Raw genomic sequence first — 17,732 nt, 5'->3', positions numbered from 1 at the left:
TGGTGACTTTGACCAGGTGACAGGGTCTGTAAGAGGCTCGCTCTAGCTCCATCCCTCCCCTCATGCTATGAACTCTATACTTTCTGATCTCAAGTTTGTAGGGCTCTACATTCTGCAGGTGTGTCCCTAAGGAATCATTGTTTAAAATCTAAGTAGCCAGTTCTCTTGTAATGAAAACATACACTCCAGTGGAGGTAATTAATATACCTTCCTTCTAAATCATACTGCCGCACTCCCCATTTTTCATTCTGTGGCATTGAAACACCTTAATTTGTAAGTGGTCTGGGACAGCATGGTACACATGGGACTCCTCAAGCAGGAGAAGAAGTCAGTTCAGGAGAGGTTCTGAACTGATCTCATACTGGGAGAATTCTCCAAGATGTTTGCAACCAACACTAGCACAATGTCCCAGTCTTCCTTTCAGAACACACTGAATAAGCTGCAAAGCCCCAAGGAGAGGAAGCCGTGAACCCCTTCTCTGCCTCCTTCCAGCCTACCTCCTGTATAATTCCCCACACTGGGACACACTTCTGCCCCTACACTCTCCCAGGTTTCCCAAGGAGACTGTCCTTCAGCCTGATGCCTTTGGTCTCCCTTCTTCTTCACCAGCCTCACCCATTTCTACCCTTCCTCTGCCCTCCCATATGGACTTTGTGAAATCCTTAATGTGCCACACTGGGAATGCCCGCCGTTCAAATCACTGCCATAGACACGTCTCCCCAAGCCGAGAGCTTTGAAGCACTCTCTCTGCAAAGGTCAGTGTCTGCCATGGAGATTCTAGGGGGGCTCTGAACCAAGTTCATTCTCTATTTCTAACTCTTGTTGATTCTTTGTTATTCTCTGCTTCAAACACAAGTGGCATATGTTATCCTAATGTAAGGGGAAAGATCATATAAAAACAATCAATCAATCAAGCTAAAGAATTTGCCACTCATTCAGCACAAGTGACCGACTACCCCCAGCAGCTGCCTGATGAAGCACATACACTTTGTAACTCCTCCCTTGGGCTGCCACATGACAGTGACTAGCACCCAGACACAACACAGCCATATGACTGTTGGTCCTTTCTTCTCTTCATGGGCCCTGTCAATTTCTCCCCATTTCCAGACGCAGTGTTTCTTGGCCAAGATCAGGCATAACACTATACTGGTTAGAACGCCCACGTTGTAGAGTTGCTATTTTGGAGAAGAAAAAGTCACTCCTTTAGACTGTAAAATACAGAGTCCTGGGTGGACAGCTTGGCCAGTAAAAAAATTTACCACCCAAGCCTAGAGACCTGGGTTGCATTCCCAAAGAACCACATGATGGGAGGAGAGGACTGTCCTTTGACCTGCTCAAGTGCACCATGGCGCATGCACCCCATCCCAACACACACTAAGTAGACGGAATGTAGTTGTTTTTAATGCAGAGTTCTCAGGACATGAGTATATAACCAGTTAAGGCTGGGTCTGCAGTGAGGAGTATAGAGAGTAACTCACCATGGAGAAGACCATATTTTGAGGCCCTAAGCAGGTAGACAAGTGGAATGAACTCCATAAAAAGAGGGTTTGGGACAGAATAGAAAGTTAGAAAACAAACTCTCTATTATGCCAATAACTCTTTTTAAAGCTCTAGGCAGCAGACGTTTAAGGCAAACACAAATACATTCTCAATCAGGGTTACTCACTGTTAGCTGCACTTCTGAGCCCAGGTCCACTGGACGGGACCTTCTCATTTAACAGGAGCCTTGCAGCACCTGCCACAATGCACCACATGCCTTCAGGCAACGTTGTTGGTGGTGGCTGGCAGTCCCTTCAGACTCAGTCTTTTCTAAGTGCTGGCGAGATGACCACCCTCCAACACAGTCTACATGACATCCCACTTACTGCAAATCCCTCAGTCACAGGGCCCAACTCTAAAGTGAACTGCAGCTTACCTACTGGAGCTCATATGACTCATTCCAACTTAGTTCATCTACTTCTATTACTTTTTTTTTTCAGTGTTGGAGAGCAGATCAGGGATTTGCACATGCTAGGTATCAATCTGCCACTGAACTACCCCCTACACACGGACACACGCGAGCGCACACACACACATATTTGAGTGAGTGTCTACATATATATGTGTAGTGTATGTGGGTACATATTTGTATGTGTGCACATGTGTGCATAAGAATGCACAAGGACAAATGCACTTATGCACATAGAGGCCAGAGGTGGACATCTGATATTCTTCTCTATTGCTCTCCACCTTGTTTTTGAAGACATGGTTTGTCCCTTGACCTAGAGATCATTGGTTGTCTAGACTGACTGGCCAATGAGTTCCAGGGATCCATCGGTCTTCACCTCCTCCCATCCCAGCACGAGGTTATATGCACGCACCATCACATCACACCGGGTTCTTTATATGGGTGCTAGTTAGGCTCTCATGCTTAAGTAGCAGGTGCATCATAGACTGAACCATCTCCTCATCCCCACCCTTCCATTTTCTGTGACAGGATCAAGCTGTATAGCTTAAGCTAGCCTGCAATGCCTGATCTTCCTGCCTTAGTTTCCCCAGTGATGGAAGTGCAAGTGTATACCACCATGCATGCCTCAAATAATCTTGATACCTAAAGGCTTATTACTACAATGCCATTCTCCTGTGAATGATGGTTTGATAAGTCAAACATTTTCCTGGTCTCATCTGAAAATAAAACTTGGCCCTGTGAGATGGCTCAGCAGGGGGAGGCCCTTGCCACCATGCCTGACAGCCTGAATTTGATCCTTGAGACCCACATGATGGACGATGAGACACAGCTGCCATAAGCTGTCATACTCTGACTTCCACATGTGCTCTGGCACGCTCCCCCAACACATGACATAAATAAATACATTTTATATGTCTTTTTAATTTTTATTTTACTTTAAATTTTTTTAATTTATTGGTTTTCTAAGAAATTCATAAAATATATCTTATCATGTTCTTTGTCTACCAACTCCTCCCAGGTAAATAAAAACTGTTATTTTCCCTTTTCTGATTTTCTATATTGCTTTTACTTTTACATTTTAAAGATGGAAAAGCTCCACAATTTCTTAATTTTGAAAGAACACAGGCACATACCAATCAAATCCAGTAATTTATAAATGAATTTTGCTAAAATTAAGGTATATTATTGTAATCCACTAAAGCAGTTACAACTAGTAAGTATTTTCAATAATAAATAGAACTGTAGAAGCAGTTAATAACAGGCTTTATCTCTATATTGGCTTAATCTTTTAATATTATTGAAATGGTCTAGCCATTTGAAAAACCTCCAGTAAAATATAAATGCAATAGAAAGTCACAATCATTACAAAGCCACAGACGAACCCCGAAAGGGTTCTGAGGAATACCAGCTGGCAAAGGCTGAGCAAAGACCTGTGGAGGGTGCAATACGCAGCATTTTCCAGTTTGTGTGCTGCAAGTATGTTCTACAATTCCGCCTGTCTAATATGAGGTCATCTATCACATGGAAAGAGGTGGATGCAAGTGGACCCATCTGATTGGCTGCTGCACACCCCTGAATATGATAGACAGATACGGCAGCCTCTTCCTGCCTGAGGCCTTTCCAACCTATTGTAGCTTGGATATATAATGATACAAACCCATATGTTCTATTTACATTTATCTACCTGGCCCTGGATAGCAGCATTTTTTTTTTTTTCTCTTTGGGGGATGTGAAATGCAGTAGGAAAAGCGTTTTCCCTTGTGACCCACTCAGCATATACATGTGCAGTTGAATCAACACACACAGAGGATAGAAGCAAAACCTAAACAAATAAACACTTGCTAACTTACAACACATGAAAATGTTCTCTTCTCTCACCTTATCACTAAATTAGACTCATACCTCTTATTTGGGTTGTGACCCAGAGTTTAAAAGAAAAAAACCATTTCAGCAGCACAGACTACTAGCTCACAGAAGAGGGACTGTATGCTATTTGTCCAAGCCATTACGATGCCTGGCAGTAATTATGAAGATCCAAGCAGGCAAAGGCATTTTCCCAGATATCCAAGAACTATGGTTGCTAAAAGCAAGTGGATCATTCACGCCATCAAATCAGGATGGTTAACACTTGATGCTAAAAGCTAGAGAGTCCTTCCAAGACAGCTACTCCTTCACCAGAACTGACAATGGGCTCTTTAAAAACTTGTCTTTCCTTACCACTAAGGAAAGTTCAGCCCACTGCTCATCAAGGTTTGCTGTTCTTGTCTGCCAAGGAAGCAGATCTGAGTGATCACCATTTCCCCTTCCCTGATACCATTCCCTAACTGCACTGAAAGATGCCATGGTTCCTTCAAAGCACCTAAAGAGCAGAGCTATGTAAATACTGTTCATAAAGAGATCAAAAAGATGTAGTCTCTGTCACATACACTGACGCCAGCTTCCATAAGAGCCAGAGACGCTGAAGAGGTGAGGCAAACACTCCGGGAAATAAGATCTGAATCCAGCCACTTTCTCCATCAGCACGCTTACACGCGGCACGTTCTCTACAGGTGCTGTGGAATGCACACTACAGTTACCAGACAATGCAGTTAAGCATCCTCACTAAAACACACACCCCCATTAATCATCTCGGTGACAGTGCTCCAGTTGAACATCATGGGGATTTCCTCCCCTTCTTCATCATTTATTTGCCAATATTTCCTTGTTATGAATATCCCCCAAGTGACTATCCCCAGCCGTCACAGCTGTGCTGCCGACTGTGTCTACCTCCACTGCAAATAACATCGACTCTTAAAACAACAACAACAATGAAAATCCCCTGCGATGATTCCTATGGCTAAAGGAGAGACCTTACTAGAAACCAAATCACTCATGGCCCACGGTGCTCCTCACTAACTGACCAGCCTCGGCCTTTAAGCAGATGGTAATTTCAGACAAGTGAAGCTGGCTTAATTACAAATGAACAATCGCTGACTGCTGGTAGCCATTATTTGAAGGGTCAACAATCAATTGCTGCGTTAGTATGTCCTTGAAGGACTGCTTCGTATACAACAAAAGGCTTCTTCAAAGTATCCACACACCACAAGAAAACCGCGCATCACCAACAAATTACAGAAACCTAGCCATAAGTCTCAAATAATTTGTGGGGGAAAACATGGAAAATAATATTTCATTGTGGTTACACTGATTCAGGCAACAAAAAGAACAGGCTATCAATCAAGAAATAAAGCCGGAGATGAACTATGGTAAATATGCACCCATTCAGTCATTACCAAGCACTGTTAGAAGCCACAAAGGTGCAGAACAGTCTCGGCTTCTTCTAGGACCATATCTGTGTCCATTCCCAGCCTTCCCAGCCACCAACATTTCCAGACTGTCTTAAAAATGGACACCATGAAAGAAGACACTCCACCGTCATGGAGAGGAATGAATGAGAACAAAGTTCACCAGCTTATACTCAGAATTTTCAGGGAGGGGGCTTTATTCTTCCCCAAAAAAGTACAAAGACAAAATCACACCACCAGATACTTGCAAATCGTATCAGGACTAACGCCTTCCGAGCAATCATGTTAACATTACTTTACATTTTCTACAGGGAAATGTGATGTTAATCTCTCTTCAACCACTATTCCATAATTGTTTTGAAAAGCATATATTTTATTCTTTTTCAGAACACTCCAACTGCATCTTTTTTTTGTTGTTGTTGTTGTTTTTTGGGGGGGGGGCAAAACACAACGTCCTTCTTAACGAAAGCAACAGAAATCAAACACTGATGTTTTAAAATGCTACCTCCTCCCCAGAGCAGCATGTTGACTTCAGCAATAGCAACAATACCTCATCACCCAAAGTGTGGATGCTGTTAAGTAATGGACAGAGCAAAAGGCAGCAAAGAGAGAGGACTCAACTTCAATTTAACTGTCCTGTAAGGTACATAGTAATTAGCTGCAAAGCTCTGAAATCTTAGCTAGCATGTTAAGTCTGCTACATGACAGTATAATTTGACTTCTTAAAGGATTATGCAAATTACAACTCATCATTCCATTACAGGATTGAAAAAAAGTGACAGCTAATTTATACATAACACACCTTTCAAATCCCTAAGATGCGTAGCACCTGTGCGATGTATTTTGCCGAGATTTTCTTGCACATAAGTACTTGTTTATTGCAATATAAAAAGGCTTACCTAAGAGCTTTAATACAACTACTTAAAAAAATAACCTTTTAGACCATAATTTCAAAATAATAGACTTTTTTTTTTCCCCTTTTCTTTTTCCCCTCTTGATTTCAGAGGTAAATTTTTTGTTTTCATTTTGTTCTGTTTGCTTTGGCTCCCCCCGCCCCAAATCAATTCGATAAAAAATAAGGTTTCAACAGAAATATATTATTTGAATAGCTGGCAACCACAAGCACTGATGCACGAGCCAGAAGGCAGACTCACAAAGATTTCAACATACTTCTGGTAGGTAGATTCACAGTAGATTCCGTCATATCTGTAGATTTTCCTACATTCTGATTGGTTGGGCAGAGGATGCTGCGCAGTTATTCTGTAGAGGCATCAAAAACAGATAGACATGACTAGAGATTCTCTACAGTCAAGCAGAATGCAGGGTAACAAGTGTGCTCAAATGGAACCATTTTGCTCTTTCCCCTTTGGGCTTTCCTCACGACTGTAACAACGAGCCTACACTGCAGCCTATGGACTCCCACTTCAGAGAGGTGCCGTCAGAGACAAGCCTTTCAGTTCTTCATGGGAACAATTTTACCTTTAATCTCAGAGTCATAAAAGTGGAAGAAAAGCAGGACATAGGTCTAATGCTAAATTCACTCTACAGCCCCCATGACTACTTTCTAAAGGAAATGTTAAAAAAAATAAAAATAAAAAACAAATGTCATTAGTGTTTTCGTTACAGGACTGTCGTTAATCCAATCATGCATTACGAGAGGAGGCAACTGTAAATTAGCTATAAAACCATAGTTGGGTTAATATGTTTTTCAGCTTTATTCAATTTATATGGCATTTGTACACTGCTGGCTTCTAAAGGGATGTAATACAGCTTAAGGAACTGAACCCAATTAGGGTTGAAAACAGAAGCGAGGCCATCGGGAACCAGGGTTAGACCTTAACAGGCACCTGAGATGAGCTGATTACAGGGGCTCAGGCTTTGCGTCCGTTAAGGCAAAAAGGAGGAGAAGCTTACACGGTTTTCTTTGTATCACTTAAGCATATAAATTCATTGGAGACTCCCGGCTTTATATAGACATAAAAATCCTGAAAGGCATTTTCTGACCATTTCCTCCTGTTGAAAATCTCTTCATTTCAGGGGGAAAAGCACATAAGAGGCCTATCTTGTTTTATTTTAGTGGGAAGTCATGGAATTTAATCAATACAAAATATCAGTAACAGCACCAAGCAGTTTGCTCCAATAACTCTAACAGAAAGTAACAGAATATCTAATCTCCAGGAATATCTCTCTCTCTCTCTCTCTCTCTCTCTCTCTCTCTCTCTCTCTCTCTCACACACACACACACACACACACACACACACACACACACACACAAATCCCCTTCAGGAGTAATTAAATCGTGCAGTACATCCCTATATTATAAAAACTCAGACGACTCTTTTCTAATTTCTGTGTGTTTCTAATGTCATTAAGTTTACTTAATATTTCATAAAGTCTAATATACCTGGGGACAGCACTTTATAAAAAGTTAAGTTCTATTTTGGAGCTGTATTTATATGCTTTCCTCAGATATTATTTAACATATTCTCTGTTATAATCAGTCTGGCCCCAAATCTCTTATTAAATTTAGTCGGCCAACAGTTCTATTTATAATTAATCATTTGCCCCTTGTTTAAAGTGATTTTTAAGCCCCATTTGATTATTGCACTCAACTTCTAGCATAAATGTACTCATTAACTATCACCGGAATTCCAAAGGTTTTCATTAACCTATGTGATATTTCATTGTAAAGCTGATCCGGGAAAGCAGGAAACATAAACAGCTTGAGATGAAGAGCGAGCTGGTTTGAAAGATGCAATTACAGGGTCGACCTGACAAATTTGTGTTAGCCATTAAGTTTACGAAAACAAATTCTGAGAAGAGTTTTTAAGTAGTGACATCAGATGATATAAATTACAAATTTAAAAAATGTATTTGGTGTGAGATCAAACTGAAATATTCTGCATTTCTACTTGGTATCTTCTCATGTTTTAACGTTGGTTTCTTGTAGTTTGCTCCTAACTAAAGGACTAAGAAGCATTTACATAAGAAGGATTCTAAGCTGATTCTCAACAATTCTGTAAATGACCTTGGAAGGGTATTGGGTAAAGAGACAGAAAGACAAACTAAATACAACAGACCATCACCTTCACTATCCCCCTTTAATGACCGCCAAGGTTATAATGAAGTTTTGATTTTCCTGCTGCATACCATTGCAAAAACTATCGGGTGTAAAAAAATCACAGACAAATATCTCCAGGAAACAAAGCCCCAAGGCATCATTTACTTAACACTTCATGTTGCCTCTTTCCTGCAACAATGGATTATTAACCAAAGGCTTTTTTGAGTTCATTTTCTTCACCTGATTTTGGTTTTTTAAAGGTTAAACTCTACCAGTAAAAAGTTCAAATACACCTTTCAATTGCGGAACTATTATGGACCACAGCATCTGCCTGTCAAACAGTCGACAGTCCTTCCCTTCATGTCACTCCTGTCTAGATGGACTCATCATACAGCTTAGGGAAGGACGTAAGTGCATTTACATACATGTGAAACGTGTAAGCTATGACTAATTTTAACTCACAGGGCAGAATTTAAATAATTAGTTACAAGAAGTCAAACTAAGGGAAAAAGGAGGGAAGAGATGGTTAGAGGCAGAGCAGTAAATTGTTCCATTTTTGCAGGTAATCTAAATGCAAACTAGAAGCAACTTATCATGAGAATGGATTTTCCACCATCTGGTCAAATAACAGGGGATTTGTCTAGTGGCGAGCAAAGAATGGAATGATGTGAGAAAGATTAGCGGGCAAGTCCTACAGTTAGCTAAAATGTATTTTGTGCAAACAAGAACAGATGACGCCTTAACAATTACACCTGTCAAAAACTCCAGAAAGCAATCCATCTCTGAACAGCCCAGTTGAAAACAGGCTAGTTCATAACAAAATGAATTTTTTTTAAACAATTGCCAGCCATAACAGTTTGATGCATGACAAAGCCCAGGAAGCCGCATTTCACGTTCAACTGAAACCTTAACTAACTGGACCCTGGGTCCAGTGATAAGTAAGATATTAGACCCTCTAAAAACATTGAAACCATATAAATGGCAGGTTTAAAAACCACCAAAGCAAGGAAACTTGAAATTCAAGACAGAAAATCAAAAATAAGAAACTGCCATGGACATATATATAGACTTTGGGTCCCTTGTACTGCGGCTGTTCTACCACGGTTGACTCTTTCCTGATACAAATGTGCCTCCTTTGCTGCAGGAACATTAGATATGGGGCCAAAGACCAAACAGCTCATCTCGATGAGTTTCCACTAGTACTTGGGAGTGATTGGAAGACATCAGGTTCTGTGGCCATTTCAAGGGATTTTATTTTCCTGGCTGTTCTTCATAAATGCTGGCAATTCTCTGGAGTTAAGATCTAGGAGTGTATTTGCTTGGTTTTCCCTTGTTATTTTTAAGTTGATAGTGTGAACCTCTACAGTAGCCTAGCCTGCATCATCTCATATTAATCTTCACACTTAGGCTGTTCAGTCTGTCGCATGCCCGAGAGATCCCATTATAATACACACAGCTCAGATCTGGATTGGTAGTACATTTGGTGGTGGTGGAGGGTCCTTATTTAATGTGTATCAGGCAATGTAATCTACCACAGAACAACACAGACTAAAGATTGTGGTGTTTTACAATACACATAGAAATACTTAGAACTAACTACCACCTTTTATTTTTGAATGTAACTGTGACTCTTGGCCATTCTCCTAAGGGATATTTTCTCATCAGACATCCGACCTGCAGAGGTTATGGTTATTACATGAGATGTTCATTTAAAAACTACCTATGCTTTTCTTTTTACTTGTTTTATTGAGTTATTATTCTAAACAGCTATGCTGTACATAATTTTCACAGTTTAACTCCAAGAGTTTGGGGAAAAAGTGTTTCTACCATGGGAATTTGCTCCCTTTGGTACCTCTATGCCCTGTAAACAACAATAACTAGCATTTCATGTCTTCCATGCCAGAGCTGGGAAGTTGGGTCAATCATACTAAACAAAATATTTTACCCATTACGTTCTGATACCATCATCCATAGCTTCATGTGTAATGATATGGGTTATGCTGTTTCTCTAAGACAGAAAAGAGGTGTTTCAAGACAGACTCATTAACACACTAATATGCTACACCAGACAATATGGTTAGGAGCTCAGTTAGTATGTGGCATTTGGCAAGTTACCTCTGAGAGGCTCAGCTTCCCATGTAAAAATGGGAAAAAATAGAAAGTATCTATTCAACAACATGCCCACAAAAACTAAAATAAATATTTGTGGAAATTGCTTACCTCCGAACTTTCCCATTAATATGGTGAATGTTACCTTATAAGTAACTAATTATCCTCCTAGATGCCAAAGTTTCTGGCGGGTTACTTCCTTTGATAACTCCAGGTATAAACTAAGATACTTGTATTCAAAGTGAGTCTTCTAATATGACATTTTAAGACTTTCTGCTTTAATGCTTCTTGCAGACACACTGATAAAGTTTCATTTCATGATAATCCACCACCTCCAACCTTGACTCAAGTAATATAATTTCTATCAAAAATCATTTGTTTACTTGATGAACTATTTGTTCTTAGTAGTAATGTGCCAAGTACTAATGCTCCACTTTAGGAAATACGCAGGTGAGATGGAACAGAGGTTGGAGAAATGAAGCTATGATAAGTCTAGAAGCCAGAACCGAGAGGAACCAGGTCCCATTTGAGAAGGCCTAAAAATATCCAGCTTCAGACTCTTGAAACACTTGCAAAGGAGACTCATCTGGTATGAGCCCACAGAGATTCCTTAGATCCAAAGTGCTGAGGACATAAAGAAACAGATTCTTAGCATCAGGGGCAAATGTCCAAATCTAGACAGGAATGAAAGGTGGGCTCAGGATAGGTCAGATTCTTGTTGTCATTAGTGTCCTGAGACAGTCCAAACTCCCACCTAACAGGGTTCTTAAGCACCAAACTTGGAAAGGGGGACTCTACTGGAACAGGGGGACTCTACTGAGACAGGGGGACTCTATTGGGACAGGGGGACTCTACTGAGACAGGGGGACTCTACTGGGACAGGGGGACTCTACTGGGACAGGGGAACTCTCCTGAGACAGGGGGACTCTACTGGGAAAGAGGAATTATATCATGGATGGAGAGTCTGTGTCCAATCAGACCCTTCCACCAAGTGGTACCAGACAGAAGACCCTCAGCACTACAGAAACAACTACCTTTCCTACTAACTCCTGATGGCTAACATAATATGTTCTACATAATAAATTGAAGGCAAAACAAAGAAAAGAGTCTAGCAGGGCAACTGCAAAGCATCTGAACAAAGACCTAGTGCTATATATCCATGAATCAGACTAAGGGGAAGATAAAGATGAGGCTCTCTCTCTATTCTCTTCTCACCTTCCTGACCTCTGAGGCTGCCCACATTCGCCCATTTGCAGGGAGACATGTCTACATAATGTTTAGGATCCAAAACTTTGAAACTAAGCAGACATCTATAAAAATTTGAGCTTTGCCAAACGTGACATTGAAAAGACGACACTGCCTCTCTGAATCTACAAGGACAATAATAATATTTTGTGCACATTATTGTAATGTAAGCCTGTATCATAGTATCTGGAATGAAACAAAGAACTGAAATCATAGTACCCACTAATTCACTTATTCAACAAACTTTGCAGCTATCTTTGTTATCATTGTACAGGCACATCAAACATGCTCCCGGAACCCTACAGACATGTGTTCACATGACCCAGAAACCTGGAAGCAGAAATGATAACTTCAGTGAAACTGAGATGTGGCTACTCACAGACGGGTAAGGTCGAGCCAGCTTTGAGGTGTTTTACAAGTTCAAAAAAGAGAAGAGTGCCCTGAAAGAAGCTGAAATTCTTTATCCAAGTCTTTCTTCCTACATATGTATACACAAACCATCCTCCTGCCCCCGGGTGCTGTGTGCCTCTTAGTGAAAGCCACAGTTCTGGCCTGTTGATGCAACTTCTATCTACTAGGTGTCAGAACTCTGGACTGCAAAACTTCACAGCTGTTGGAGGCTCTCAATGGGGAATGTAGCTCAGCATCCTAGAAATACACTGACTGACAGGACCAAGTCAGAACCATACCTGTACATAGATTTTTTTTTTTAAAAAAAGCAAAATAAATTAAAAATAGAAGTGTGGCATGGCCCACATCACCATCCCACTAGTGATAAAAGGTGAATAGAGATAATCAGGCCAACAGAGATTGGTTGGCGTCTTCCCAAGGCCAGCGCAGCTCAGACAGCTGCACCAACTGTAGAAACAATGTTAGAAAGGGCTATTCCTGGAGGCACAGCCTGACTTCAGGCACATAGAGTTAGAACCCCCATGGAAAACCCCTACCATTAATCTAAAGTATTTATCCCACAAGAAGTCTGCTCCAGGAGTCAGCTCACAACCCCAAAATGATGATGTGTGAATAGATGAGATTACCAAGAGTAGTCAATGACATATTTGTGTACATCTGATGGCCCTACACACTGTCCGCACAATTTTTATTAAAATGTTAACTCTAAAAATGAGTAAATTAAAACATTTATTTCACACAACTAATGAGTAATCAGACTCTGGCTTCTAGATTATTCTCTCCTAGGACCTTAAGTCCATACTTTTCCTTTAATTAACAGCCAGCTTAGAAAGTGTTATCCCCAAAGCAAATTCTCCTGAAAGGTCCATTCTACACACAATTCCAAATAAACATTCCTAAATTCTTCAGATGGCATCAACTTTGCCTTTCACTAAAGCATCATACTCTATACAGTGATCCCAGGATGGACATCTTTCCAAGTAGTAAAAACATTTCACATAACCCACACTTTCACTAAAGAAACTGAGACCACCACAATCAAGACACAGCAGAACCTTGAGATGAAGCAACACAGCTAGATGCAGACTGATATTCTTCACACTTCAGGAGACTACCAACTTTTCCACAGTACCTGAGAAACCTCAGCTTTATGCAGGGAGGGCCCCCTGACCAATCTCTCTATTGGGTCTGTTTAGACTGGTTGGGGATCCACATGTTTCTATCAATGTTTTCCTTCACTAGAACAATCATGTGTCCAAGGCTCATTAGAAATAACTGTAAATCATTAAACAGCTTCAAAGACTTAAACGAAGATTTGCTCAAACTCTAGCCCCTGATCTCACAAAGTCTTTGTTAACCAGCTGCTTCCTTTCTAACTCTTGTCCTGATTAGGAAAGGATATTAGCATGTACAGGGTATGGGGGTGGGGGGCTGACATTTGGAAATAGAATTAAAATTTTCATTTTCATATTGATTATAAACCAACTTCATTAATATTGATTAGCTTTGTATAGGATAGAAGTACTATAGTCATTGAAGTTGATTATTAAAACTATTAAAGTATCAATGGAAAAATAAGATGATAGGAATGATTTTATTCAGCAGTCATTACATCCTTCTTCAGGCCAATTGTAAGCCTTGGCTTTAAATTTGACCTGTTTACTAATGGCTTCCAGTTCTCCATCCTCAGCTCTCATCTTAACCCCTATCCCAAACTCTGTAGTTGAGCCATGTCTACTTAGAACTTCCCCCTGATCTTTGTAATGCTGGACTGCTCCCTGTCCTGCACGAGTAGCTAGCTCTTCTACCACACCGAGGCTAACTCATCTCAGCTCCACACCTTTCCCCAGGTTTCAGCCCCACAGCTGAATTAAATTTCTTCCTTCCCTTATTTTCTACTTCCCAGAAGTCACAAAGCCCTTCCATATTGTATTCAACCTATCTTTAGAATGGAGATCTTCTTTATACCATGTTCTGTTCATAGGCTACATGGAGTGTCATTCCCAATCACCACAGCCTCCTTCTCCTAGTTGTCCTGGTTTAGATTCACCTTTGTTACTCCATCAGTCACACTGATGTCAAAAAGGCAAGTGCTTTAAAAATCATCACGATGATATCAAGCTATGGTCTGATTTGGAATGTTCCACAAGGGCCTGTGCCTTGGAAAACACTAAAGGCTTAGTCTTCAGGCCATATTACTCTTGAGAAGGAAGAAGACACAGTTGTGGTTTTTGTCACTGGGGCATGGCTGAAGAGGTCTGTGAGACCATGGCCTCTTCTTCACTCAGTTTAGGTTCTAGCCATGAAGTAAGAGGCTTGCCCTGGGACTTACTTCCCGTAATCACACAATACCTTGCTATAGAAATGAAAAAACAGGGCCAGAGATCATGGACTAGAGCCTCCAAAACTTCCCAAATAAGTCTTTGCCCTTAACCAGCTATCTAATCCTCACCACAGAAATGCACATGTGACTTAGAAATCAGTACCCCAAGAGTCTCCCCAGAATCATGGTGTGCCACAAAAACTTGTCTTATTTTGGCTCACTCACACCTGCCCAACTTCCATATCTTTTAGCAAACCATCTTCTCCCCATCTGACTCTTCCAGGGTTGCCTTTCATGTGACTCCAAACTGACCTAGTTCATGACTAAGTTTAGCATCGGCAAGGAGAGCACATGCTTCTTCATTCATATGCTATAAAAAAAAAAAAAGTTCCCTAGTAAAGTTTCATTGTTTGATTATTGCTAAAGTGTGAACTCTAAGTGACAATATGCTTTACATTTTATTCTTTCATTTCTAAAAACTGTGGAAGAGATAACAAGGATAGTGAATATGTACAGAAATTTGGAGCTATGTTTCTGCTCTGTGGCCTAGATCCTTAATATCCAAAACCAGCCCCGAAAAGCTCAGAAAAGGCAAGTCATGTCATCAGGGGATAGACATCCATCCCAACTCAGACCAGGTTTCCTCTGTAGTACAAAGGCTCTTAAAACAAATGCATCTTCTATTAGGGCAGTAGTTCTCAACCATCCTAATACTGTGACTCTTTAATACGGGTCTTCATGTTGTGGTGACCTCAACCAAAACATTATTTTTGTTGCTATTCCATAACTGTAATTTGGTTACTGTTATGGAGCGTAAATGTAAAATCTGTGTTTTCTGATGGTCTTAGGCGACCCCTGTGAAAGGGTCATTGGACACCCAAAGGGGTTGCAACACACAGGTTGAGAACTGCTGCATTAGATGATGAACCACTTTCTACACAGCCTTAAGACCTAACTAGAGTCTTCTAATTGCACCTTATCTCAAGCTATTTTAGTTGCAAAAAAATAATCATCTCAAAGGAATGACCACAAGACCCTTGTCATTCTTTTTTTGTTTGTTTGTTTGGTTGGTTGGTTGGTTGGTTGGTTTTTCGAGACAAGGTTTCTCTGTGTAGCTTTGTGCCTTTCCTGGAACTCACTTGGTAGCCCAGGCTGGCCTCGAACTCACAGAGATCTGCCTGGCTCTGCCTCCTGAGTGCTGGGATTAAAGGCGTGTGCCACCACCGCCCAGCTTGTCATTCTTGACCAATTGAACTATACTTAGTAACTCTCCTGACAGAAACAAAATGAGGCCTTAAAGGTAGATTGTATGAGGTTCATCTTTACAAGATTTTAATAAATCCAAGGTAAAGACTACATCCTACCATTAGCCAGAGGGGCTGCTTTGCTAACTAACACGCTAAGGCAGCACTTAGCATTCAGGTTTTGGATCTCTTGCTAGATAAATTAGAATTAAAATGATTTTGTGATTCAGACCAAAAATAAATTAAGAAATGGAAATTCCTCCAACCAGATTATGAGAAAAGAAAACACTTCACATATAACAACTCTTAATTGCTGGATGTCCAAACCCAGGACCTCACAGATGCTAAGCAAGTAAAGAACAACCCTGCCCATACACTAAAATTTAAGAAGTGGAATAAGGTTATTCTCTCTCTCTCTCTCTCTCTCTCTCTCTCTCTCTCTCTCTCTCTCTCTCTCTCTCACACACACACACACACACACACACACACACACACACACACACGGATAAAAAGCAACTTTTGAAACTTTGTTTTAGTCCTGGATAACACAAGGATCCAAGGATCCTAGGAATCTGGACTTTGGTAGCTATGGTAACAGAGCTACATAGTCTCTTTTGTAGCTAGGCATGGCCATGTGACTACATTCTTCCTAATACTGGAAGAGCCGAAATGAGTAGTCTTTCATGGACCGAGACTTTTAGGCACTGGCTGTGCTCTGCCCTGACTCTTCTTTCCCAGGAGTTGGTCAGAAGTAACCAAACTACCAGCTTTGACTAGGTAGACAAAAAAAAAATACTAATGGCAGGGCCACCTTCACCTGAGGCTGTTAAATGATGGCAGACAGACTTCATGTTCTTTCAGCTAGTACATTTTCTGTAATTAGACCCTCTGGATTTCATCTGATAATGGACCTAGCCAACTTCTCTACTCCTAGCCACACTGCACTAACCCTTCTGCAGTCTGAGATTCCTTTGCTCAATCTACTCCTCTTTTGAGCTACCAGCATCCTCCATTATCTAGCTCTATTGCAATGTTCCTCCTAGGCTAATTAATAATTGGTTTACCCTGAAAATTCTTAAGGCAGGACTTCATCCCATGTTAAATTATGTACAAGTTTATAGCTTAATAAGTTCTAAATAATTAAGTCAAATTGAAAAATACCCAGTCTTCCCCAAATTGGCTAAAAGTAAAGAAGATTTGTTATTACAAACATCCATCTGGTCACACTCAACAGTAATTGTACTATGTACACATTAGAAGAAACGTACAAGTATTTCAAGAATTGTGACCTTCTCTCCATCAGAAATATGAACAAAATATTATGGTTGTTATGGTTTCAATGCATAAGGGTAATAAAAACTGAAAACATACCCACAACTAAGTGGAAAAATGAAATGGCAGAGAATAGCCTTGGATAAATCACTTTAAATTATTAATAGTTATTTAATGTTAATCATTCTGTTATTAAATTAATTCTGTCATTAAAATTAATTGTGAGAGGTTATGGTAGTTTTGGTCTCCATTTTTTCAGATTTTTTAAGAAACCCCCCCCTCCGAAATAATTTTTCACATTACCTCTGACCTGGACGTGACACTGGATTCCATCATCTATGGAAAGATACTGTATTAAAACCAAATAAGAGATATGCTATGTAGGAAGATATGTGAAAGAAAGAAAATAATAGTTAAGACAATATGAAGGAGATTAGAATACTTTTTTTTTTTTTTTTTTGGTTTTTCGAGACAAGGTTTCTCTGCGTAGCTTTGTGCCTTCCCTGGATCTCACTTGGTAGACCAGGCTGGCCTCGAACTCACAAAGATCCACCTGTCTCTGCCTCCCAAGTGCTGGGATTAAAGGTGTGCGCCACCTATTTCTTTTTTTTTTTTTTTTTTTTGAGCTGAGGACCGAACCCAGGGCCTTGCGCTTGCTAGGCAAGCACTCTACCACTGAGTTAAATCCCCAACCCCTGGATGTGTCTTTTTAAAAAAAAATCTGAAAATCTTACATCTTCTGACAGAGATGTGCAGATTTTTGAAATTTCCCATCCATCCTTTTGCTGGAGCATAACAGCATTTTTTTCTCATTTGAACTACTGTGAGATTATTA

At 40.4% G+C, this 17,732-nt stretch overlaps 1 protein-coding gene across 6 annotated transcripts in view; it reads right to left on the bottom strand.

The window, feature by feature from the left end:
* The window catches only part of Npas3 (neuronal PAS domain protein 3), an 836,969-nt gene that overhangs the window by 721,257 nt on the left and 97,980 nt on the right, over positions 1-17,732 (bottom strand). For 4 of the 6 annotated variants that reach the window (XM_036205811.1, XM_036205806.1, XM_036205807.1 and 1 more), the window contains exon 2: positions 6,403-6,492. The exons of the other annotated variants lie outside the window; for them this stretch is intronic. In XM_036205811.1, coding sequence (XP_036061704.1) covers positions 6,403-6,492 — 90 coding nt within the window. The remainder of the gene's footprint in view (positions 1-6,402; positions 6,493-17,732) is intronic. 6 annotated transcript variants of the gene reach the window in all.

The sequence above is a fragment of the Onychomys torridus genome, chromosome 14 (assembly GCF_903995425.1).
Source record: "Onychomys torridus chromosome 14, mOncTor1.1, whole genome shotgun sequence".
Lineage (NCBI taxonomy): Eukaryota > Metazoa > Chordata > Mammalia > Rodentia > Cricetidae > Onychomys > Onychomys torridus.
Note: the sequence above shows the minus strand (reverse complement) of the source record. Positions and strands in the feature narration are given on the sequence as shown.